Source organism: Elephas maximus, chromosome 9, assembly GCF_024166365.1.
Source record: "Elephas maximus indicus isolate mEleMax1 chromosome 9, mEleMax1 primary haplotype, whole genome shotgun sequence".
Lineage (NCBI taxonomy): Eukaryota > Metazoa > Chordata > Mammalia > Proboscidea > Elephantidae > Elephas > Elephas maximus.
In genome coordinates this window covers 15680632-15700924 of record NC_064827.1, presented here as the reverse complement: position 1 = coordinate 15700924, position 20293 = coordinate 15680632, and the positions used below count along the sequence as shown (strand labels likewise).

Here is a 20293-nt window from a genome sequence, read left to right as displayed (position 1 = left end):
CCAAGTTCAGGAAATGCCACCCTCTCTGTAGCACAAGAAACAAGCAGTGATAAGCTTCACAGCCACTAATTTCTCAAGGATGGTACCCGCAGGGGCTTTCTTAAGGAAATTTTTTTTTATGTAAAGACAGGGGTTGCCTCATTGTTTTCTACAGAAACTCTGGAAGACAGGTGATAAATGAAATATATTGTTACAGCAATGACTGTAAGTCTCTTGCCATATATGTACGGGGAGTTCTAAAAATATATTCAAATAATACAAAGTGCTCGTCCTCCAAGAAAAGTCACCAATGAGCACTTTGCTTTATGCTAAAAGGAGGATATGAGAGACGAGCGCTCGTAAGTCACACAAGAATTGGAGGTGCACTCTGAAAAAGAAAAGCCTGATTGGAACAGTCATTATCTTCACAAGGTAACAGTGGCTTGGGGACATATCTAAGCAAAACCAAATCAAACAATGAAAATAGGGCAGCCTCCCCATTTTTTAAAAATGCTTCTATCAAAGTAAGAATTGTATAAGGAAGAGTCTGTTTCTCTTATTTAAGAGAAACTAAAAGTTCGAATCCGCCAGGTGCTCCCTGGAAACTCTATAGGGCAATTCTACTCTGTCCTATAGGGTCGCTATGAGTCGGAATCGACTAGACAGCACTGGGTTTTTTTTTTTTTTTTTTTTGGAGTTTTTAAAAATAGCTTTGTTTGGCTGCTAAACAAAAGGCTGGCACTTCGAATCCATAGGTGCTCCCTAGAAACCCTGTGGGGCAGCTCTACTCTGTCCTACAGGGTTGCTATGAGTTGGAATCAACTCGACAGCAACGAGTTTGGTTTTTGGTTAAGACAGCTTTGTGACTTTATCAGACCAACATGAGAAAAAGGGAAGAAGGAAGAAAAAAAAAAAAAAAAACCCAGTTTCTCATTTTTTTTTTTTTTAAATAGAAACTGCTTACCATAGAATTGATCTTAAGAGGCTCTTTTTTGGTACCATCAGACCTATAACTGAAACAGAACAGAAAGAGAATTTAAAAGTGACTTCTAATTATATATAATACACATAGTATTTGGCTTTAATTTTTTAAAATCAAATTGATTTTGCTTCTTTAAAATAGAAATGCATAATAATGCACGGAATAGCAGGCTGCTGGCTAGTACACCTAGGTCTGCAACTGAGCCACTTCTCCTAGGGCCAACCTGTCTTCTTGACAGGGTCATGCAGTTTAGGAGCTGTGCTGATTCCACCAGGAATCTTGGGGATGGATTACCCAAAAGTCAAGGTACACACGGGCTTACTTATATTTACTTACTAATCTGTAGTGCAGAGACCCTGGTGGTGAGTCGGAATCGACTTGACGGCAGTGGGTTAGTGGGTAATCTGTAGTGCACAATTTCATATGGGTTTCATCGCATCTCTGATGTGGTGAAAAACAGGTAAAACTGTGCTTTATAGATTAGTAAGTAAGTACAAGGGAGCCCGTGTGACCCGGTGCCATCAAGTCGATTCTGACTCATAGCGACCCTACAGGACAGGGTGGAACTGCCCCATGGGATTTCCAAGGAGCAGCTGGTGGATTCAAACTGCCGACCTTTTGGTTAGCAGCCAAGCTCTTAACCACTGTGCCACCAGTACCTTGCTTAATGTAAGCTGGTGCATACCTCGCTTACTGGTTAAACCACCCCTGGTTTGAGGTTTAGGACAAAATATAAAGTGGATAGAGTTATCAACCCACTACCGAGATCCTGTAACTTTCTACTTCCTAATAGTTACTTATGTACATGGCTTACTTCTCTATCAGATGATAAGCTACTTGAAGACCAAACTATGTCTGATTCAGCTTTCAATCTGACATCCTGTCATATACAAAGTAGGGTTTCAATAAATAAATGTTACTGTGCTAATAGTTTTAAAAGGATGGATCTTTGGACAATTAATACATTCTGAACAAATTAATTTGGAATTTTATAAATTGTTTTGGGGTAAGAGTCAAGTAAAGCAAAAAGATAGCTCTGTAACACACAGTGTGTGTGTGAGTTTAGTGCCTAGGGGACAGTGAAGTTATTTTATCTAGAATTTGTTGTAATCCACTCACGCAAAATCTCCTCCAAGTGTACAGATCAGCTGGGCTCCAAACACGCTCCATAAAGAAAGGCCTCCATACTCCCAGGTCACTACCACAACACTATTGTCAGGAGACCATTTGATCAATTTAACAGCTCCAGTTTTATTCCAAATGTCTGTTAAGAAATTGTGACAGGAGTTAAAAATAAATAATTGCTTCAGAAATACTTAGTATTTTTTACAGTCTATATCGTCTACAATCAAGCAAAAAGGCATGATTTCAAATAATCAGATGAATCCTGCTCATTTAGGGCTATTTAACATCAGTAAGGCTATAAGCCTTGGCCTGATCTGAGCAGGACACACTTAGTGCCCAGGTGACTGATAAGAAGTGAAAGCCATTTCTGGACACTTTTAGACTGAATAATTACCACTGTGAACTATTAAAAGCATTTGGCTTTGCAAAGTGTAAAGTCTTTGAAAAAGTAGAGTAATATTCTATGACTCTCTTCATGCTGTACCGGCAACATCAAAGGCATATAAGTTCAAATAAATTGACCTTTAACATTTTATTAGGAATAAGTAAGCACACTCAAGCCTGAGTACTCCAGGTACTCAGGTCTTCTTATATTTAATAATAGTTCTTTCAACTCCATATATAATTACTACAGGAAAAAATTTCATTGTGTATTAAAATCCAAGCTTCTTTAATATACAGTTAGATTAACCATGTCAGCAATTTCCATCTGCAATTCAAAAAGCTCTAGAGTGTCACTTTTTAAAAAAATTACAATTCTTTCCATTTGTAGCTGCTAATAAATTTTTGCTATAAGTACATTTGCTACAAAGCAGAGGTATATAGATTTTAGCTCGGTTAACAGAACAAGAACTTGTTCCCTCTGCCTGTGTTTGAATCCTCACATTAGCATTTCCCACCAAAATTACCTATATGAACATTCATGTTATCTATGTGGATAAAAGATAAATGGGAGACATCGTAGCTTATTAGCACAGTTTACACTTGTCCAGGAGAGGAATTTAAGACCACACCGAGAAGAAACACAGGAAATCGAAGTGAGGCTTACACAATAAAAGCAACTGTGCATGTAAAAACAAAATAAGAAAACGAGGCTTGGATGTATATTTACCGTAACGACGAGATGTTAATGTTCACTGTAACAGGGTATAAAGAGCATTCTTAATACCCCACATAAAAAATATATGCACACGTACAGAATATGAGTACCTATTTTCAAAGCACGTATATATGTATTAAAATCTAGTTGTAGGACTATACACTAAAATGTTAACGGCGGTTATCTTCAGGTGGCAGGATTACGGGAGAATTTATTTTGTAACAATGAATACAAATTATGATTATCTCCATAATGAGAAAAACATGTTAAAAAGTAATTCAAAGACTTTCTGTTACAGAGCTGAACGTCTGAGAAACAAAAAAAAAAACTCTCTAGGAGTCAAAAGAAAAGAGAAAATGAAAGCTAGATTGGTTAGTGCTTGAGTTAAGGCAGCAGCGGGGAAGGGCCAAGGGAGAGTGGAAACACAGTGATGAAGGCAGTTGACTAAAACCTAACTACTAAATAAACAGAACTTCTGATATTTCCTTTGGCCTAAGGGTGCTGTGAAAAAATTACAGACGCCAAGGGTGCAGTGAACCAAGAAATAATACCAGAGAGATCTGGCTGAAGGCCTTCTATGCCATGTGCATGGTAGACACCGTGGTTGGTTAATCCAACATCTTTTCCCGTCCTCCTCTCCCTTGCCCACTTCTGCCACAAAGGCTGAGAAAAGCTAACATGTTCCAAGTTCTCCTCGAAGCCTGAGGAACCCATGGGACCCAGTTATGGCCAAGTAGATGTACGTGGACAAGAGCCGGAGCAGGTAGGAGTGGGGTGCTTCTGCTTGTCTGATAAAAAACACAAGTGCCCTGCTTCCTCCTTTCTTCCTCACTCAGATGCAGCAGTAACGTCTGGGGTCAGGAGCTATCTTGTGACCATGAAGGAAAGGCCAAATGAATGTCAGTAAAAGCTTACTTTGGATTTCTTGCTATTTAGAAAATAAATCCTATTTTTTTAAGCTATAGGAAGTTGGGCTTTCTAGTACTTTCAGACAAAAGCGTTTCTAGTGACATGAGTTTACACTTCATCCTGTGGATGGCAGCGGCTCACTCAAGGGTTCAGAAGACTTCTGATGTGCTTGCTGCTATATAGCCAGTATTCAGAATCACGTCCAGCACATAGTATGGACTCCATAAAAAATTGTCGAATGAATAAATTAAATGGGAAGAGATTAAATAACGGGTAATTAAACAAGGTTAAGAGACGACAGCAAAATCCAGACAAGGAACATAGAAGACAAAACTTGGGTAGCAATAGGATGGACAGGTCTACATAAAGGGAGCCTCTCTAGTGACACAGAAGTCCTTGGGTCACATGGAACATTATTATACGTTCTAACAATATTTGACCTACATCATCGTTTCAGTTAAGATCAGCATTCACTACCTTAAAAAAAAAAAAAAAAAAGACTCACCAGGATACTGCTTTGCTGTCAGCTCTAGTTTATGAGATAGCAGCATGGCGCCGGTGGTGTTATCTATTGTGTAAACCTGCACGGAACCACTGTGAAAACAAACAAACTTTAAGAAAATTGATTTAGTGAAAAAAGACAAATACAATATAAAAAGCATTACTAAGGGAATATCATGTTTGGCTGGTAGGAGTGTAAAAGAACAGAAACATTTTGTAAAAAAACTGCAACCATCTAACAAATCTGAATAAACACGTATCCAGCAATTTCACCTCCCCACGTTGTACCAGGGTTGGTTTATGTGACCAGCGGCATATGGCAGAAAGGATGGTGTGACATCAGACGTTAGGGTATAAAAGACTGCAACTTTCATCTTGGATGCTCTTTCACTTGCTCCTCTCTTGGGATCACTCGCTCTGGGTGAAGCCAATACCATGATACAGGACACAAAAGCACCCAAGAGCACGTGACTGAGCTCGGTGGTGGGTTCCTCAGTCCCAGTCAAGCCTTGAGATGACTGCAGCCCCACAGGAACACTTGACTGGTAAGAGACCCTGAGCCAGAACTCCCCAGCCAAGCAACTCCTAGATTTCTGACTCTCAGAAACCAAGATAATGTGTGTTGTTTTACTTCAAAATACCTCAGTAATACACAAATACACACATGGCATGTGCACGTACATAAAAATATATCTATTTGTATTTCTGAATATTTGAAGTAAATATGGCAAAACGTTTTTAACTTGAATCTAGGTTATAAATATTTGGAATATGGGTTTCATCAGACTATTATTTCAACTTTTCTATTTGCTTAAAAATTTTCACTTAAAAAGTTAAAAATAGGAAACACGAATGTATTTCTTTCTGGTAATATAGAGAGCCATCCCACTGGAAAACAAAAAATAATGGATAAAATTTAACAACATTTTCATATAAATATCAGTGAGCTGGCAAGATAGTTATCCCCATGAAATCTCACTGAGGTGGGAACCAGGAGAGGTTAAGCCAAGCATTAACTCACTCCCCTTATGCTCTGAGGTCATGTGCTGAGCATGCCAAACTTGGTTTGTAGTTTTCATAGCCTCACAGAGGGCAGGTGGGTAGGAGTGGAAAACAGGTTGACACCATCTAAATAAGCATGAAGATACACATTCCCACGACCCAGCAATACACTATGAAGTATACCCTAGAGAAACTCTTGGATATATGTGCTAGGATATATATAACTGTGCACAGCATCACTGATCCTAATAACCCCAAGCCAAGAGATAATGCAGATGTCCATCAACAGCAAAATGGATGAATTATGGTATATTCATATACTGGAACACTATAAATCAACCCAAACAAATGAATACATTATAGCTACTGGCAAACAACATGGATGAATCCCATAATGTTGACTAGAAAAAGCAAGACACAAAATACAGAATATTAATCTATTCATATAAAGTTCAAAATCAGGTAAAATTAAACTATATTCTTTAGGACTGCACACACAGGTGGTAAAACTATAAAGAAAAGCAAGTGGCTGCTTATCATAAAAGACAGAAAATTGGTTTCCTGTAAGGGAGTGGCAGGGGATGGAAGAGTGGGGGCTGTGATTAGCACCTGGCCTGGGGCAGAGCTTCCGGTAGGCTGGCAGTGTTCTATTTTTTGATCCAGTTATGAACAAATAGCTGTTTGTATTATAATTTTTTGTTAAACTGTGAATATCTGGATTATTTGCATTTCTGAATGTTTTTATTTTACAACACAGTGGTTAAGGATATTATACACTTCATTCCAGTAAATTTGAGGATATATATGAAAGAAACTAATTTCTACAAAAACTGACTTAGGAAGAGAGAAAATATAAATCCTTTTACATTTATTTAAAAAAACTGAACTGAATCAGTAGTTCAAAACATTCCCACGGAGATAATTCACCACTCAGATGACTTCAATTAAAAATTCTATCACATATTCAAAGATGAACAGAAAAGAGAAAAAAAAAAAAAGGGATCCCCTCCTGAACTTGTTCTATGAGATAAACAACCTTGGTATCAAAATCTAACAGGGAGAGTAAGAAAAAGGAAAATTGTAGGCAAGATGCAGTCATGGACATAGATTTTAAAATGTGACCAAACCAAGTCTGGGTGTGTGTATAGTGTGTGTGTGTGTGTATACATATATATACACATATATATACATACATATATATATATACATATATAGATATATAGTATGAGTTAAAGACATTGATCTTATGTGTGAGCTTTAAACTTTCTTGTTAACTAAGGTACACCCACTAATCCAAAGGCAATGTCAATGTCTAAGTCTTAAAAAAAAGGATTATTAAAAAAACAAATAGACAAACTGAGCATTCCAGAGGAAGAGGTACATCTTGAGTAGGTGGTATGTGAAAACTGCAGCTCACTTCATCTCAAGCTGGAGCCTGGCTGCCTACCCTGCTCTACCACTTGGCTACTGACTTTCCATTTTCCACATATTCTCACTTTCTAAAGCAAGACAACGGGTAGACAACTTATTCATGTCATGCAAATGGAGTCTGAGCACTTTTAGGTTCTCTTTTAAACAATAAAGAAGCTAAAATTTAACTGATTTACTCTTTTTTAACTTATAATTCAATTTTCTACCTCTGAAGAACAGCCCACTTTTAAAATTTAAAATTTAAATGCTCAATCTCCAAAATTTGCTTCGATTTGTTTCAATTTGATAAAACACCTTTAGATTTTTTAGTAAGGCTGATGTATAAATTATGATAGGCATGACAAAGTTTACAAGTACATTAGGTATATCTTATGCTTAAAACACAGTATTTCTGGCAATAATTTAAAAATACTGAAGCCTTTATCAATTACCTTGCACAACCAAACGCCATTAGTCGATATTTGTTATTTACTGCTACACAAGTTCCATCAACAATATCTTGGGGCCAAACTCCATGGAGCTGCTATAAAATTAAAAGGAACAGCAGAGCAGTTGGGTATTATTAAAACAATCAGTCCCTAGAGATCAGTATCAAAATCACCAGTGAAGTAGTAAAATGCAGTTGTCTCCGAAAATGGTTAACTGGGGGTGAGCAGAGCAGGGAGGAGAGCAGGAACTACTGTTTTTCTTCAACGTGTCTCACAGAATTATTTGTCTATTTATACGTATAGCTTTGATTTAAAAAAATATTTAACAACAACCTCTAAAGTCCTAAATAAATAAGGAAAACATGGTGTGTGTGTTAATAACAATGAGGAAAATTAATGAACGCAAAATATAGAAAATAAACATGCAAAGTCAGTCAGTCACACCTCTGCAGTAAATCTACTCGACACCGGTGTAATAAATCCCACTTTGCCGTCATTAAACACAACGGCAAAGCCATCCAGTGTGGCACAGTATTCCATGTCTCTGACGTACACATCTGCGAAGCCCAGGAATGAACCTGCTGATGAAAAAACAAATACATGAATCACTTTCTCACATTTTGTCTGCAAACCCTGTAAGGACAGTTAAAATGGCAAAAATAACAATCTAACAACACTGAACAATTAAACTACCCTTTCCTCCTAACAGAGGCTCATGTATATCTATCTCTCCCTTGCAAAATTAATTCCAAAGTAGAAAAGTCAATGTCCATCCATGGAAAATATCTTAAGTCAATTATCCCAAACATTACACACCTGGTTCTATCCCATGCAGAAAGTATACCTACCTCTAGACGACTGCAGATCTACTGAAAAGGGTACTGTGCAAAGATTAATGGCTTTCCTTCCATTTGTCATGCCTTCCCAGTGAATAAGATGAAGAAGTCCATCAGAAGTAGCAACCAGGAGATCTTCCAGCACAGACTGCAAACTGTAGGGAGTAAGCAATTTAGAGCCAATTAACCTTCTTTCATACTGGGAAAGCAATGAGTATTAATATAATTGCTTTGGAGAATACTTAGGCAAAGAAAATCATGAAAACCATGTACAAAACATCTCTATTTGGAATTTATTTATGTAGCAATTTTATCTATCCATAATTCAATTCAGAACTAGAGATTCTAGAAGAAGTGAAAGACTATGGGCAGCCATAGCTACAAACTTGATGAATTAGATTTAAAATGAGAAATATGAAATGGCAAATTAGAAGCAGAGGGATAAATGATAGCTGACAGGAAAGGGAAGAGGTAGAGAAAATATAAAAAGAGCCTAGAAGTAAAAACAGGATAAAAACTTGGAGCCGCACAGTGTAGAAGTTAACAATCCTCTAGGATTGTCAACAGAACCTCCTACAATGATGGAAATGTTCTATATCTGTACTATTCAATATGGTAGCCACCAGCCACAAATGGCAACCGTGCACTTGAAATATGGCCAGTATAACTTAAGAACTGAATTTTAAATTTTATTTTCTTCTAGTTAATTTAAATTTAAATAACCTCATGTGACTAGAGATTACTGTATTGAAGAGCATAGCTCTAGATCAATGTTTCTAGGGCAGCACTGAGTCTCATACTGTTCATCCATTCAACAAACATTTACTGAGCCCGTACTTGGTGATAGGTCTTATGCTTTGTATTTGAGATTCAAAGGTGAAGAAAACATACCCCTTCCTTTCAGGGGACCTCTCATTCAAGTATTGAAAAATAATTACATAGTATGATCCCAGCAGTTTACACTATTTGCAAAGATACTTAACATTGACTTCCCCACTAATGGGGGGAAAAATGTCTGCGGTGCTAGTTATATATTTGGCACTAAAAGTGTGTGAGAGGGAGGGAGGGAAGGAGGGCTGGAGAGAAGACAGACGAACCCATAAGTGACACTGCAAAGGTACTAGCAGAGAGGAGAAAAAGAGAACCGGGGAAGACTGGTATCAAGAAAACTGAAGGAATAAGGCGGATTTAAGGAAAAGAGTAGTCAACACTATTAGGAGCTATAAAGACTTCATATATAAAAAGAAGAAGTGTTAAATCTGTATATAAAATATATGTATACATTACATTAAATTTCTTTTCCTATTTAAGAAGCAAATAGTGTATTTTAGAAGTATTTTAATTCATAACGGGGAAAATATCTTTGATGTTTTAATTCTTAAACCAAACCTCCAACTCTTTGGACAGCTGACTTCAATGATTCATTCCCCAAGGATTTTCGATAATGAAGAATTCATTGTATTGTTTTCTCAACTATAAAGGTACTGAAAAGGACTAGAATAAGATGTTCCCTTACCCAGCTCTATCTCAAACTTCACAGCATTTGGAATCAATTAAAATCCTCAATTCATAGGAAGTTTTAAAAAATTTACCTTTTAAAATATTACATATTCTTTCATTTCAAATGTGTATTTAGCGACAAAATGTACGCATGTCATGTGGTGAGCACAGCATAAAGATGCTATGTTTTAGATCTGCTCCTACATGTCTAGAGGTGGTCTGGGGGACAGTCACTGGTTCAGCAGTGATTTTCATTCAGCAGGAGTTAGCTGAGATTTTTGTGTAACTACGTTCTCCTCCCCCTCAGGTCTGCCTCCCCCCAGTGTCCGCCTCCCACCCCCGCCTGAGGAGAATCACTGCACAGGGAAGTGATGGCAGTTAGGAATGTGTCAAGCATGTGACTGGCATGAAGGCAGAATAATGGCTAATAACCACTGCTTAGTGAGACAGAATCACAGTACTTCAGAGAAGGAAGTCAAAGTTATACATACTTGCTTCTTTTTCCTGAGAGATACTACATAGTGTCTTGCCTAGAGACAAATAATACATCTAAGGTATTCTTCACAACTCTCAGCATGTACTTTATAGCTAGAAGAACCCTTTTCCATCTGGGCTCCAATTGGCTAAAACAATTTTCGTTCCTATGACAACATACCACATTCAAAACCAAAGTAGGGTATCTTAAAGTTTGCATGATGATTAAAGTCATTTGGGATACTTAAAAAGCATTTTTATAGAGAGACTAAAAATGTTTCAGTCTTCCCCAGCTCATAGTCTGGCTGCAAAGGAAGATGTCACCAGGAAAAGTGGTAACAACTTTAAGAACAGAGGGTCAGGAGAGTCACAAGGAAGGAGTGGTGAAAAATGCACACAAAAGGTGATAGCTGACATGTAAGCTGGGTCTTCTTGAAAGCAGAACGGGAAAATGCAGGGTAAACACGGGCAGTGAAGATTTTTATGGAGAAAGAACAGTCCTCACCAAGGCAAGGAATTATTACAGAGCAAATAAAATAAATTTTATTTTTTAGTCAGAGAACGGGGGAAGCTTCCCCTGGAATGCATGGGCCTAAAGGAGGAAGGAAGGACGGAAGAGGGGTAAAAATGTAGACTAGGATAAAATGGGGAAAAGCTTTGTATTCTAAAGATAAAGCAGAAGCAAATATTGTTAGTAACTGCCACGTATGGTTGCAAAGTGACCAGATTTGTTTAAAAAGGTATGTCTGAGAAAATATGGAAAAGTATAGGAAAAAAGGAGATCAGGCACAGTTAGAAAACCAGGTACAGGCAAGAAGTAAGAAGGCCTGAACTAAGGCAATGGCAATGGCAGTTTTCAGTGATGGAAATAAGGAGATAGGTTTGAGAAAGGGGAAAAAGCAGTAAGAATCATGAATCTACGGAAAGTGGAAAGTGAAAGAGAATAGGGAATATAGGATGAGTCCCTGGTTTCTAAGCTGGGAAGCTGGGCAGTGTGACATCAATAACCAAGATACTGCACACAGAAAGAACAGGTTCAGGAGGTAAGTTTAAGTTTAGGCACATCCGAGCTATCTGCAGGGTACCCAAGTACTCAGACAGCTGAGATACGGGTCTGGAGTCAAGAGGCTAGGTCAGGGCTGAAGATAGAACTGCAATTCATCAGTATATCAGCTGCATATAAAATTTCCTTCAAATCCTTGGCTGATGCTTCAACTGTGCATGATTGGGATGAGAATTCAAGAAACATGGGGAATTGCAACTAATGTCATAAAACAACTTGTGTTTAAATTTTTTGAATGAAAAATTAACTTATGCTGTAAACTTCTACCTAAAACACAATTAAAAAAAAAAGAAGAAAAGAAACTTGGGGAAAAACCACAGATGGGAGGCTCAAAGAACTGAGATTTCAGCAGCTGCCCAATTCAGAGGAGACAGAGTTTGGAGTATGCATCCCACAAAGGTAAGAGGGGCCTGAAAAACACCTCAAACTTTCTACTTAATCCCCAAAAGGGCCCACACCTTAGGAGTAAAGACTATGTATCAGGAATACAAACGACACTGAAGTAGATCCACCATAAGAAGCCTGAAATCAAATCTTCACAAGATCAAGGTTATTCTACAGTAATTTAACTGCCTTCCAGGCAAAACTCAACTCTTTTCCAACAAGGTTAACAGAATTCAGAGTTTCTACAACATTATCATTCACAAAGTTGCAATAAAATATCATATGTGTGAATAAATAGGAAAATGTGACCCAGAGTCAAGAGAAAAGTCAATATAAACAGACTTATAGACAATCCTGATGTTGGAATTAGTAGACAACGACTTTAAAATACCTGTGATAAATGATAGTCTACAGGGAAAGACATATTCTCCTCTTCATTTATTTGAAAGTAAACAAACTTGTTAAAACAAAGGCTTGATGTCAACCGATAAACAGTACTGAATACTTCCATCCAACCACTAACCCGTTGCTGTTGATTCCAACCCCACACGTGTCACAGCAGAACTGTGCTCCATAGGGTTTTCAATGGGTGATTTTTTGGAAGTAGATAGCCAGGCTTTCTTCCAAGGCACCTGTACGTGGATCCAAACCTCTGACCTTTAGTTAGTAGCCAAGTATGTTAACCATGTGCACATCCAGGAACTCCAAGGAGCCCTGGAGGTGCAGTGGTTAAGAGCTCGGCTGCTAACCAAAAGGTCAGCGGTTTGTTTTTCCTTGCTTATGTCAAAATTGTATAGAGTATCTCCAATCACATTTTCAGAAAGTATGTGTTCCTGTTGCCGTTGAGTTGATTTCAACTCATAAAGGCACTAATAACGTTAAATTGCTCTGAAATGCAAATTTTCAAGTGGAGTTTTGAAAGAACCTTGAGAGAATTTCAACCACCTAAATCTGTAGATTAAAAAATAGCATCTGACCGGTTAAACTTCTTCAAGATGGCAGAAATTCTTTTCTTAGAGGCTGTTTTCTTCCCTGTCCCATTTCCATGCACCATACAGCTCCTACCTCCAGGTGGTGGAAGAATGCCACGCTTGGGCAGTTCAACAAAGTTCCTTAAGCATTAAATTGCATTCTTGAAAAGGATGTCCATGTGGAAATAGATGAAGTCCAAGGTGACAAGCCCTGGTGGCAAAGTGGTTAAGAGCTGCTGCTGCTGCTAGACAAAAGGTTGGCACTTCGAATCCACCAGTTGCTTCCTTGAAAACCCTATGCAGCAATTCTGCTCTGTTCTATAGCGTCACTATGGGTCTGAACTGACTTGATGGCAACAGGTTTAGAGGTGACAGGTAACTTTCTGATCAAGGGTCTGAACTCACTCTTTTGTAAAACTGATCACGTTTAATCAAATAACAAAAAATGGCCTTCTTTTCTAATAAGGTATAAAAGGATGGATTAAACAAGGCAAGATAATAGCCAGATGCTGGCACAGAATTTTATTTAATATGGTCCAGTGTCATTCTGTACTGTATTCTAACAAGAAAAATGACATGGTGGATTTGAACTCCTGACCTTCTGGTTAGCAGCCGTAGCTCTTAACCACTATGCCACCAGGGTTTTCCTTATCCTAATACCACCACTTCCATTTTCAAAACAAATGGTAACATTATTATATACCATGCCAGGTGTGCACCTGGCTCATTTCACCCAACATTTACTTGTTCAGTAAACACTGTCCTCACTGTTTACAGCTGCATACTATTTTCATTGTGTGGATGTAAGAAAATGTATTTAACCAGCTCCCTACTGATGGGTGTTTAGGTTGTTTTCAGTCTTTAGCTATTACAATGAAAACCTTGAGAACACGTCATTTCCAACATGTGTAAGTGTGCCTGTAGGATAAATTCTCAGCAGTGGGAATGCTGGGACAAAGGCCACAAATATTTGTAATGGAGGGGAAATTGCCTGTTATCTTTCTTTTAGTGATTTCTTATTTAGCTGTACTGTAGCCCTTGAGAATCTACACAACCTGGTTTCCACTGCAATTAGCTAAGAAAAGAACACTTTACTTCTACATAGTAAAAAAATTTAAGAAAATTTGACAGATTAACTGCATGGCACTAACAACATTTAATTAACAAAAACAGCAAAATGATAACTACTTTCAGTTGTAGCAAACATAGGGAAGATACAAGAGATTTTCCATTTATTTAACAAATTTTCCCTGAAAACAGGCAATCATCTTCTAGAAGTGGGAAGAAAATATATAAACAATATTACAGGTAAAATGCTCTCAGACTGCTGTATATACCTCTTAAGAAAGAAAGATGTACAGCTTCTAGCTCAGTTCTCCTGAATCCAAATTTCAGGGAGTAACTGGAGCATCTTACCCTTCTTAAAGCTCTATAGTTGGTGCTGATGCTCGGCTGGAGTTGAGAGCTACTGAGGTACAGGATACAGCTGAGGCGCCATGAAAATAGTAAGATGTCGTTTGAGGTATGGGCAAGGAAACAGGAAAGTCTTTACAGAGAAGGAGCTGTTCCAGCTGGGGGTCTTGAAAGGTTTTCACCAGGCACACGAAGTACTGCAAGTAAAGTTACGGAGGTACAAAAAGCTTTGCTATCCTGGGATAATCTGCTGTGGCTGCACTGTAGGGCTCAAGGGGCCTCAACAGACGAGGCTAGAACAGGAGCTGAAACCCTCATAGGCTTGGACATAGGCTGGAGCCAACCCAGATGCAGGGTCGCTACTATGAAGACTACTGTAAGTAGTCAAAAAAAAAAAAAAAAAAAGAGGGCGGGGGAGGGGTCTTAATGAAAACAGTTAACACTGGAATAAATAAAACCAACCCAAACCCATTGCTATCGAGTCGATTCTAACTCATAGCGACCCTATAGGACAGGGTAGAAATGCCCCATAGGGTTTCCAAGGAGTGCCTGCTGGATTTGAACTTCCGACCTTTTGGTTGGCAGACGTAGTTCTTAACCACTATGCCACCAGGGTTTCCAGGGTTAAATAAAAGGGAAATAAAATATTAAACATAATGGATTTGACTTACTAAACATTGGGCTGAAGGAAAAGGAAGAATTAAGCATGACTCTCATGTGGTGGCGCAGTGGTTAAGAGCTCAGCTCCTAAGCAAAAGGTGTGCAGTTCGAATCCACTAGCTGCTTCTTGGAAAACCTACGGGGCAGCTCTGTTCTGTCTTATAGGGTAGCTATGACTTGGAATCAACTCGATGGCAACAGTTTTTCTGATTATTTATCTGGAGCCCTGGTAGCAGCAGTGGTAAATGGTTAAGCATTTGGCTGCTAACCAAAAGGCTGGCAGTTGGAATCCACCAGCTGCTCCCTGGAAACCCTATGGGGCAGTTCTATTCTGTCCTATAGGGTCCCTGTGAGTCGGAATCCACTAGGTGACAATGGGTTTTCTCATGTATCTGTCTTAGGTAACTGGATGGATTGTGCTGCTAATCACAGAGATAAGGTAAAACTAGGGCAAGAATGCAATCCAGATCTATCTTTATGCCACGATCTAATTTCCTTTCCGATCTAGCAACCAATCAGAATTTTTCCTGAATTTACAATTAGAGGAGATATGCTGTTTTAAGCCACATAACATATAGCAACATCCCAAACCAAACAATTATAGAACTTATATATATGTAAATTTCTAAACAAAATTACAGCTAGTATAACCAATTCACAGACATTATTATAATAATTTAAATATAATGATGCACCATCTGTAAAACTTTAAATGCCTTATAAGTGTTCATCGATCATTTCTAAGGCTAAAAAAATCATCTTCAATTAAAAGAAACAAAATCAACTCTCCTGATGGTCATATAGTAAATATGTACTGCAGCTGGGAAGGAAAAACAGAATAAACTAGTACTAGTCATTCAACTACATGAATATAATATTAATGACTGTGATTAACCAGCTACAGTGTATAGTATCATAACCAATGTGAAGTTCATCCAAAATACTGTACCTCATGATGGATGCTTGCAAGTCCAGTATTTTCTTCATCTCTAAATTTAATGCTGGTGCACATTGTTCTTCCTTAAAATGGGGTGTTCCCTTCGTTTGTGGACTTCCTCTAAAAGAAATAGCAAATACACAGGATTAAAGGAGAATACTGCATTCTCCTCCACTAATATATACCTGGGGAAACTCTGGTGGCGTAGTGGTTCAGTGCTATGGCTGCTAACCAAAGGGTCAGCAGTTCAAATCCGCCAGGTGCTCCTTGGAAACTCTATGGGGCAGTTCTACTCTGTTTTATAGGGTCGCTATGAGTCGGAATTGATGCGACGGCCCTGGTTTTTTTTTAATATATACCCAGGGCACTGGTGGCACAGTGGTTCAGAACTTGGCTGCTAACCAAATGGTCGGCAGTTCAAATCCACCAACTGCTCCTTGGAAACCCTAGAGGGCAGTTCTTCTCTGTCCTTTAGGGTTGCTATGAGACGGAATTGACTCGACGGCAACAGGTATAATACACAATCAAGTAAGATCAGTATAATTAAACTTACAAATCAGGGATTCACCATTTAGACTGTCAAAAGAAAAACTGACTTAAATTCCATCATAAAGCTCATGTGTCTATTTATCAACTGAAAGTGAGTTTAACCAATGTAACTTCGGCGGGGAGGGGAAGGATATCTGAAAATCTTAACAGAAAAACTGAAGATAAAAGTGAACTCTCAAGAGAACCAGTAGACACTTTGTTTAAAATGACTTATGGCCCTTTCTGAGTTGGGCAACTAAGGAAAATATGTACTGGTATATATGGTGTGTGTCCTAAGTGGTCCACATCTCATCCTTGACTGACTTCTATTTCTTGGGTATGTATGCGTCAGAATTAAGGTCAGAGTCAGGGTGCGTGACTTTGGAAAACATACACCAGAGAATCTAGAAAGCCATGTGCATGCTCAGGGCTGGACACCTGGTCAGAAAAGACCACCAGCTTTCACCTCTGGATGATCTAAAGGATTAGCGCCATCTTAGTGAAGGCTGAGACAGTTATGATAAGCCTAAGCGTTCAAGGAATGTCCCAACACAGAGCCGATCTGTAAAGAAATGGAGAGTCTTTCCTTCTTCCTTTTCCTTCCATTCTTCTGGCTCTGATATTCAAGGAAATTTCTGTCAAACCACTAGCTGAGCACTAACCATGCAAGCAAAGAACACAGTCTTTACAAAAAAGTTTAGAAAAGTCACTAACAACTACAACAATTTAAGTTATGATGGTTCTCAGGCCAAGAGAATTGTGTTTCTAGCATATAGTTGTCTAAAGTTAATTCTTCAGTGTGGCTTATTTATAACAGAGAAAGCTTTCCAATATGCTTTAAAATTTTAATCTTGACACATTGTTATGAATTTCAATACATGAAATCCAATAAAATAAGTCAGTTTTGGAATCAAAGTGAAGAGATATCAGAAACTATTAAAAATGTCAGGGTTATTGCAAAAAATCCAATGTAAGAAAAGTCCAATCGTTTCACTTTATAGTCATGTGTTAACGCCAACAAACAATGGTGCTCACGCAGCTGTTGCTGAAGCCCCAGATTCCAGTGCTCTGAGCTGTCCTATGCTTAATGGTGGCTGCCCCTCTGCTCCAGGAAGCCTCCCCACCCAGGATGCTTTGGGGTAGGTGCGAGGGGTGCATGCAGCCTTGGGGGGGGTGGCAATTCTGGTCAGGTGACAGGCACTGGGGGTAGTATACCAACAGCCCCACTGCCCTCGCATTCTTATGAACCAAATCCACATCAGGGAGCCCAAAGACCTGGAGTGAGCAAGCCTTCAGTCATGCATAAGCTTTAGTTCTGAATTTGGAGCCTTAAAGAATGTTGCCATCACTGAGCTCAACCCCTTCTTATGCAGACAAAAGAGACCCAGAGAGGTACTTTGTCTTGCAACACACTCATTCAAGAACAAAGATTAAAATCCCAGACCTCTTATTATTCATTGCTCTGTAGGGAATAAAGCAAAGCATATAACTATGGGACCATGGACGAATATGGTGTGGAATGTGTCCCATACAGACATGTGCGGCACATGACCGTAATTACAAAAGGTGATTTACATAGGATTTGTTAAGACCTAGTCTGTGAAGTAGAACATATCTAGAGACACTTGTTGTTGTTATTAGGTGCCATCAAGTCGGGTCTGACTCATAGCCACCCTATGCCTAGAGAATGAACCACTACCTGGTCCTGGTCATCCTTGAACAATTATTGCTATGCTTAAGCCCACTGTTGCAGCCACCGTGTCAATCTACCTCCATGAAGGTCTTTCTCTCTTCCACTGACCTTGTACTTTACCAAGCATGATGTCCTTCTCCAGGGACTGATCCTTCCTGACAACATTTCCAAAGTATGTAAGACAGAGTCTCGCCATCCTTGCTTCTAAGGAGCATTCTGGTTGTACTTCTTCCAAGACAGATGTATTTGTTCTTTTGGCAGTCCATGGGATATTCAATATTCTTTGCCAATACCCCAATTCAAAGGTGTCAATTCTTCAGTCTTCCTTATTCACTGTCCAGCTTTTGCATACATATGAGGCGACTGAAAACAACATGGCTTAGGTCACGTGCACCTTAGTCCTCAAGGCGACATCTTTGCTTTTTAACACTTTAAAGAGATCTCTTACAGCAGATTTGCCCAGTATAATGCATCTTTTGATTTCCTGACTACTGCTTCCACGGGTATTGATTGTGGATCCAAGTAAAATGAAATCCTTGACAACCTCAACCTCTTCTGTTTATCATGATGTTGCTCATTGGTCCAGTTGTGAGGATTTTTGTTTTCTTTATGTAGAGGTGTAATCCATACCGCCAGGCTGTGGTCTTTGTTCATCATCAGTAAGTGCTTCAAGTCCTCTTCACTCTCAGCAAGCAACGTTGTGTCATCTGCAAAACGCAGGTTGTTAATGAATCTTCTTCCAATCTTGATGCTCCGTTCTTCTTCATTAGTACAGCTTCTGAGATTATTTGCTCACCATACAGATTGAATAGGTGTGGTGAAAGGATACAACCCTGACGCATACCTTTCCTGACTTTAAACCACGCAGTATCCCCTTGTTCTGTTCTGACAACTGTCTCTTGATCCACGTACAGATTCCTCATGAGCACAATTAAGCGTTCCGGAATTCCCATTCTCAGCAATGTTATCCATAATTTGTTATGATCCACACAGTCAGATGCCTTTGCATAGTCGATAAAACACAATAAACATCTTTCTGGTATTCTCTTTCAACCAGGATCCATCTGACATCAGCAACAATACCCCGGGTTCCACGTCCTCTTCTAAATCAGGCTTAAATATCTAGCAGTTCCCCATCAATATATTGCTGAAGCTGCTTTTATAATAACCTTCAGCAAAATTTTGCTTGCATGTGAAGTTAATGATATTGTTCGATAATTTCCGTATTTGGTGGGATCACCTTTCTTGGGAACGGGCATAAGTATGGATTTCTTTCAGTCAGTTGGCCAGGTGGCTGCCTTCCAAATTTCTTGGCATAGACAAGTGAGCACTTGTAGCACCGCATCCGTTTGTTGAAACATCTCAACTGGTATTCTGTCAACTCCCTGAGCCCTGTTTTTCCCCAATGCCTTCAGTACAGCTTGGATTTCTTCCTTCAGCACCATCGGCTCCTGATCATATACTACCTCCTGAAATGGCTGAAAATCCACCAATTCTTTAATAGTGACTATGTATTCCTTCCATCTCCTTTTGAAGCTTCCTCTGTCGTTCAATATTTTCCCCATAGAATCCTTCAGTACTGCAACTCGAGGCTTGAATTTTTTCTTCAGTTCTTTTCTCAGCATTCACAAATGTTGAGAGTGTTCTTCCCTTTTGGTTTTCTACCTCCAGGTCTTTGCACATGGCATCATAATACTTTTGTCTTCTCGAGCTGTCCTTTGAAATCTTCTGTTCAGCTCTTTTACTTCATCATTTTTTCCTTTTGCTTTGGCTACTCGACGTTCAAGAGCAAGTTTCAGAGTCTCTTCTGACATCCCTTTACGTCTTTTCTTTATCTCCTGTCTTTTTAATGACCTCTTGCTTTCTTCATGCATGATGTCCTTGATGTCATTCCATAACTCGTCTGGTCTTTTGTCATTAGTGTGCAACTCGTCAAATCTATCCTTGAGATGGTCTCCAAATTCAGGTGGGATATATTCAAGGTCGTACTTTGGATCTTGTGGACTTGTTCTTATTTTCTTTAGTTTCAACTTGCATATGAGTAATTGATGGTCCGATCCCACAGTCGGCCCCTGGCCTCGTTCTGACTGATGGTATTGAGCTTTTCCATCATCTCTTTCCATAGATGTAGTCGATTTGACTCCTGTGTATTCCATCTGGTGAGTTCCATGTGTATAGCTGCCGTTTATGCTGGTGAAAAAAGGCATTTGCAATGAAGAAGTCGCTGGCCTTGCAAAATTCAATCATGTGATCTCCAGCATTGTTTCTATCACCAAGGCTGTATTTTCCAACTACTGGTCCTCCTTGTTTCCAGCTTTTGCGTTTCAATCACCAGCAATTATCAGTGCATCCTGATTGCATGTTCGATCAATTTCAGA

At 39.0% G+C, this 20293-nt stretch overlaps 1 protein-coding gene across 4 annotated transcripts in view; it reads right to left on the bottom strand.

Moving 5' to 3' along the window:
- RIC1 (RIC1 homolog, RAB6A GEF complex partner 1) overlaps window positions 1–20293 on the bottom strand; it is a 115034-nt gene that overhangs the window by 39488 nt on the left and 55253 nt on the right. For 3 of the 4 annotated variants that reach the window (XM_049896773.1, XM_049896775.1, XM_049896776.1), the window contains 7 exons: window positions 15707–15814; window positions 8305–8447; window positions 7901–8037; window positions 7460–7551; window positions 4600–4688; window positions 2081–2225; window positions 944–992 (listed from right to left, as the gene is read on the bottom strand). In XM_049896773.1, the coding sequence (XP_049752730.1) occupies window positions 944–992; window positions 2081–2225; window positions 4600–4688; window positions 7460–7551; window positions 7901–8037; window positions 8305–8447; window positions 15707–15814 (763 nt within the window). The remainder of the gene's footprint in view (window positions 1–943; window positions 993–2080; window positions 2226–4599; window positions 4689–7459; window positions 7552–7900; window positions 8038–8304; window positions 8448–15706; window positions 15815–20293) is intronic. The other variant, XM_049896774.1, reaches the window with a different exon arrangement.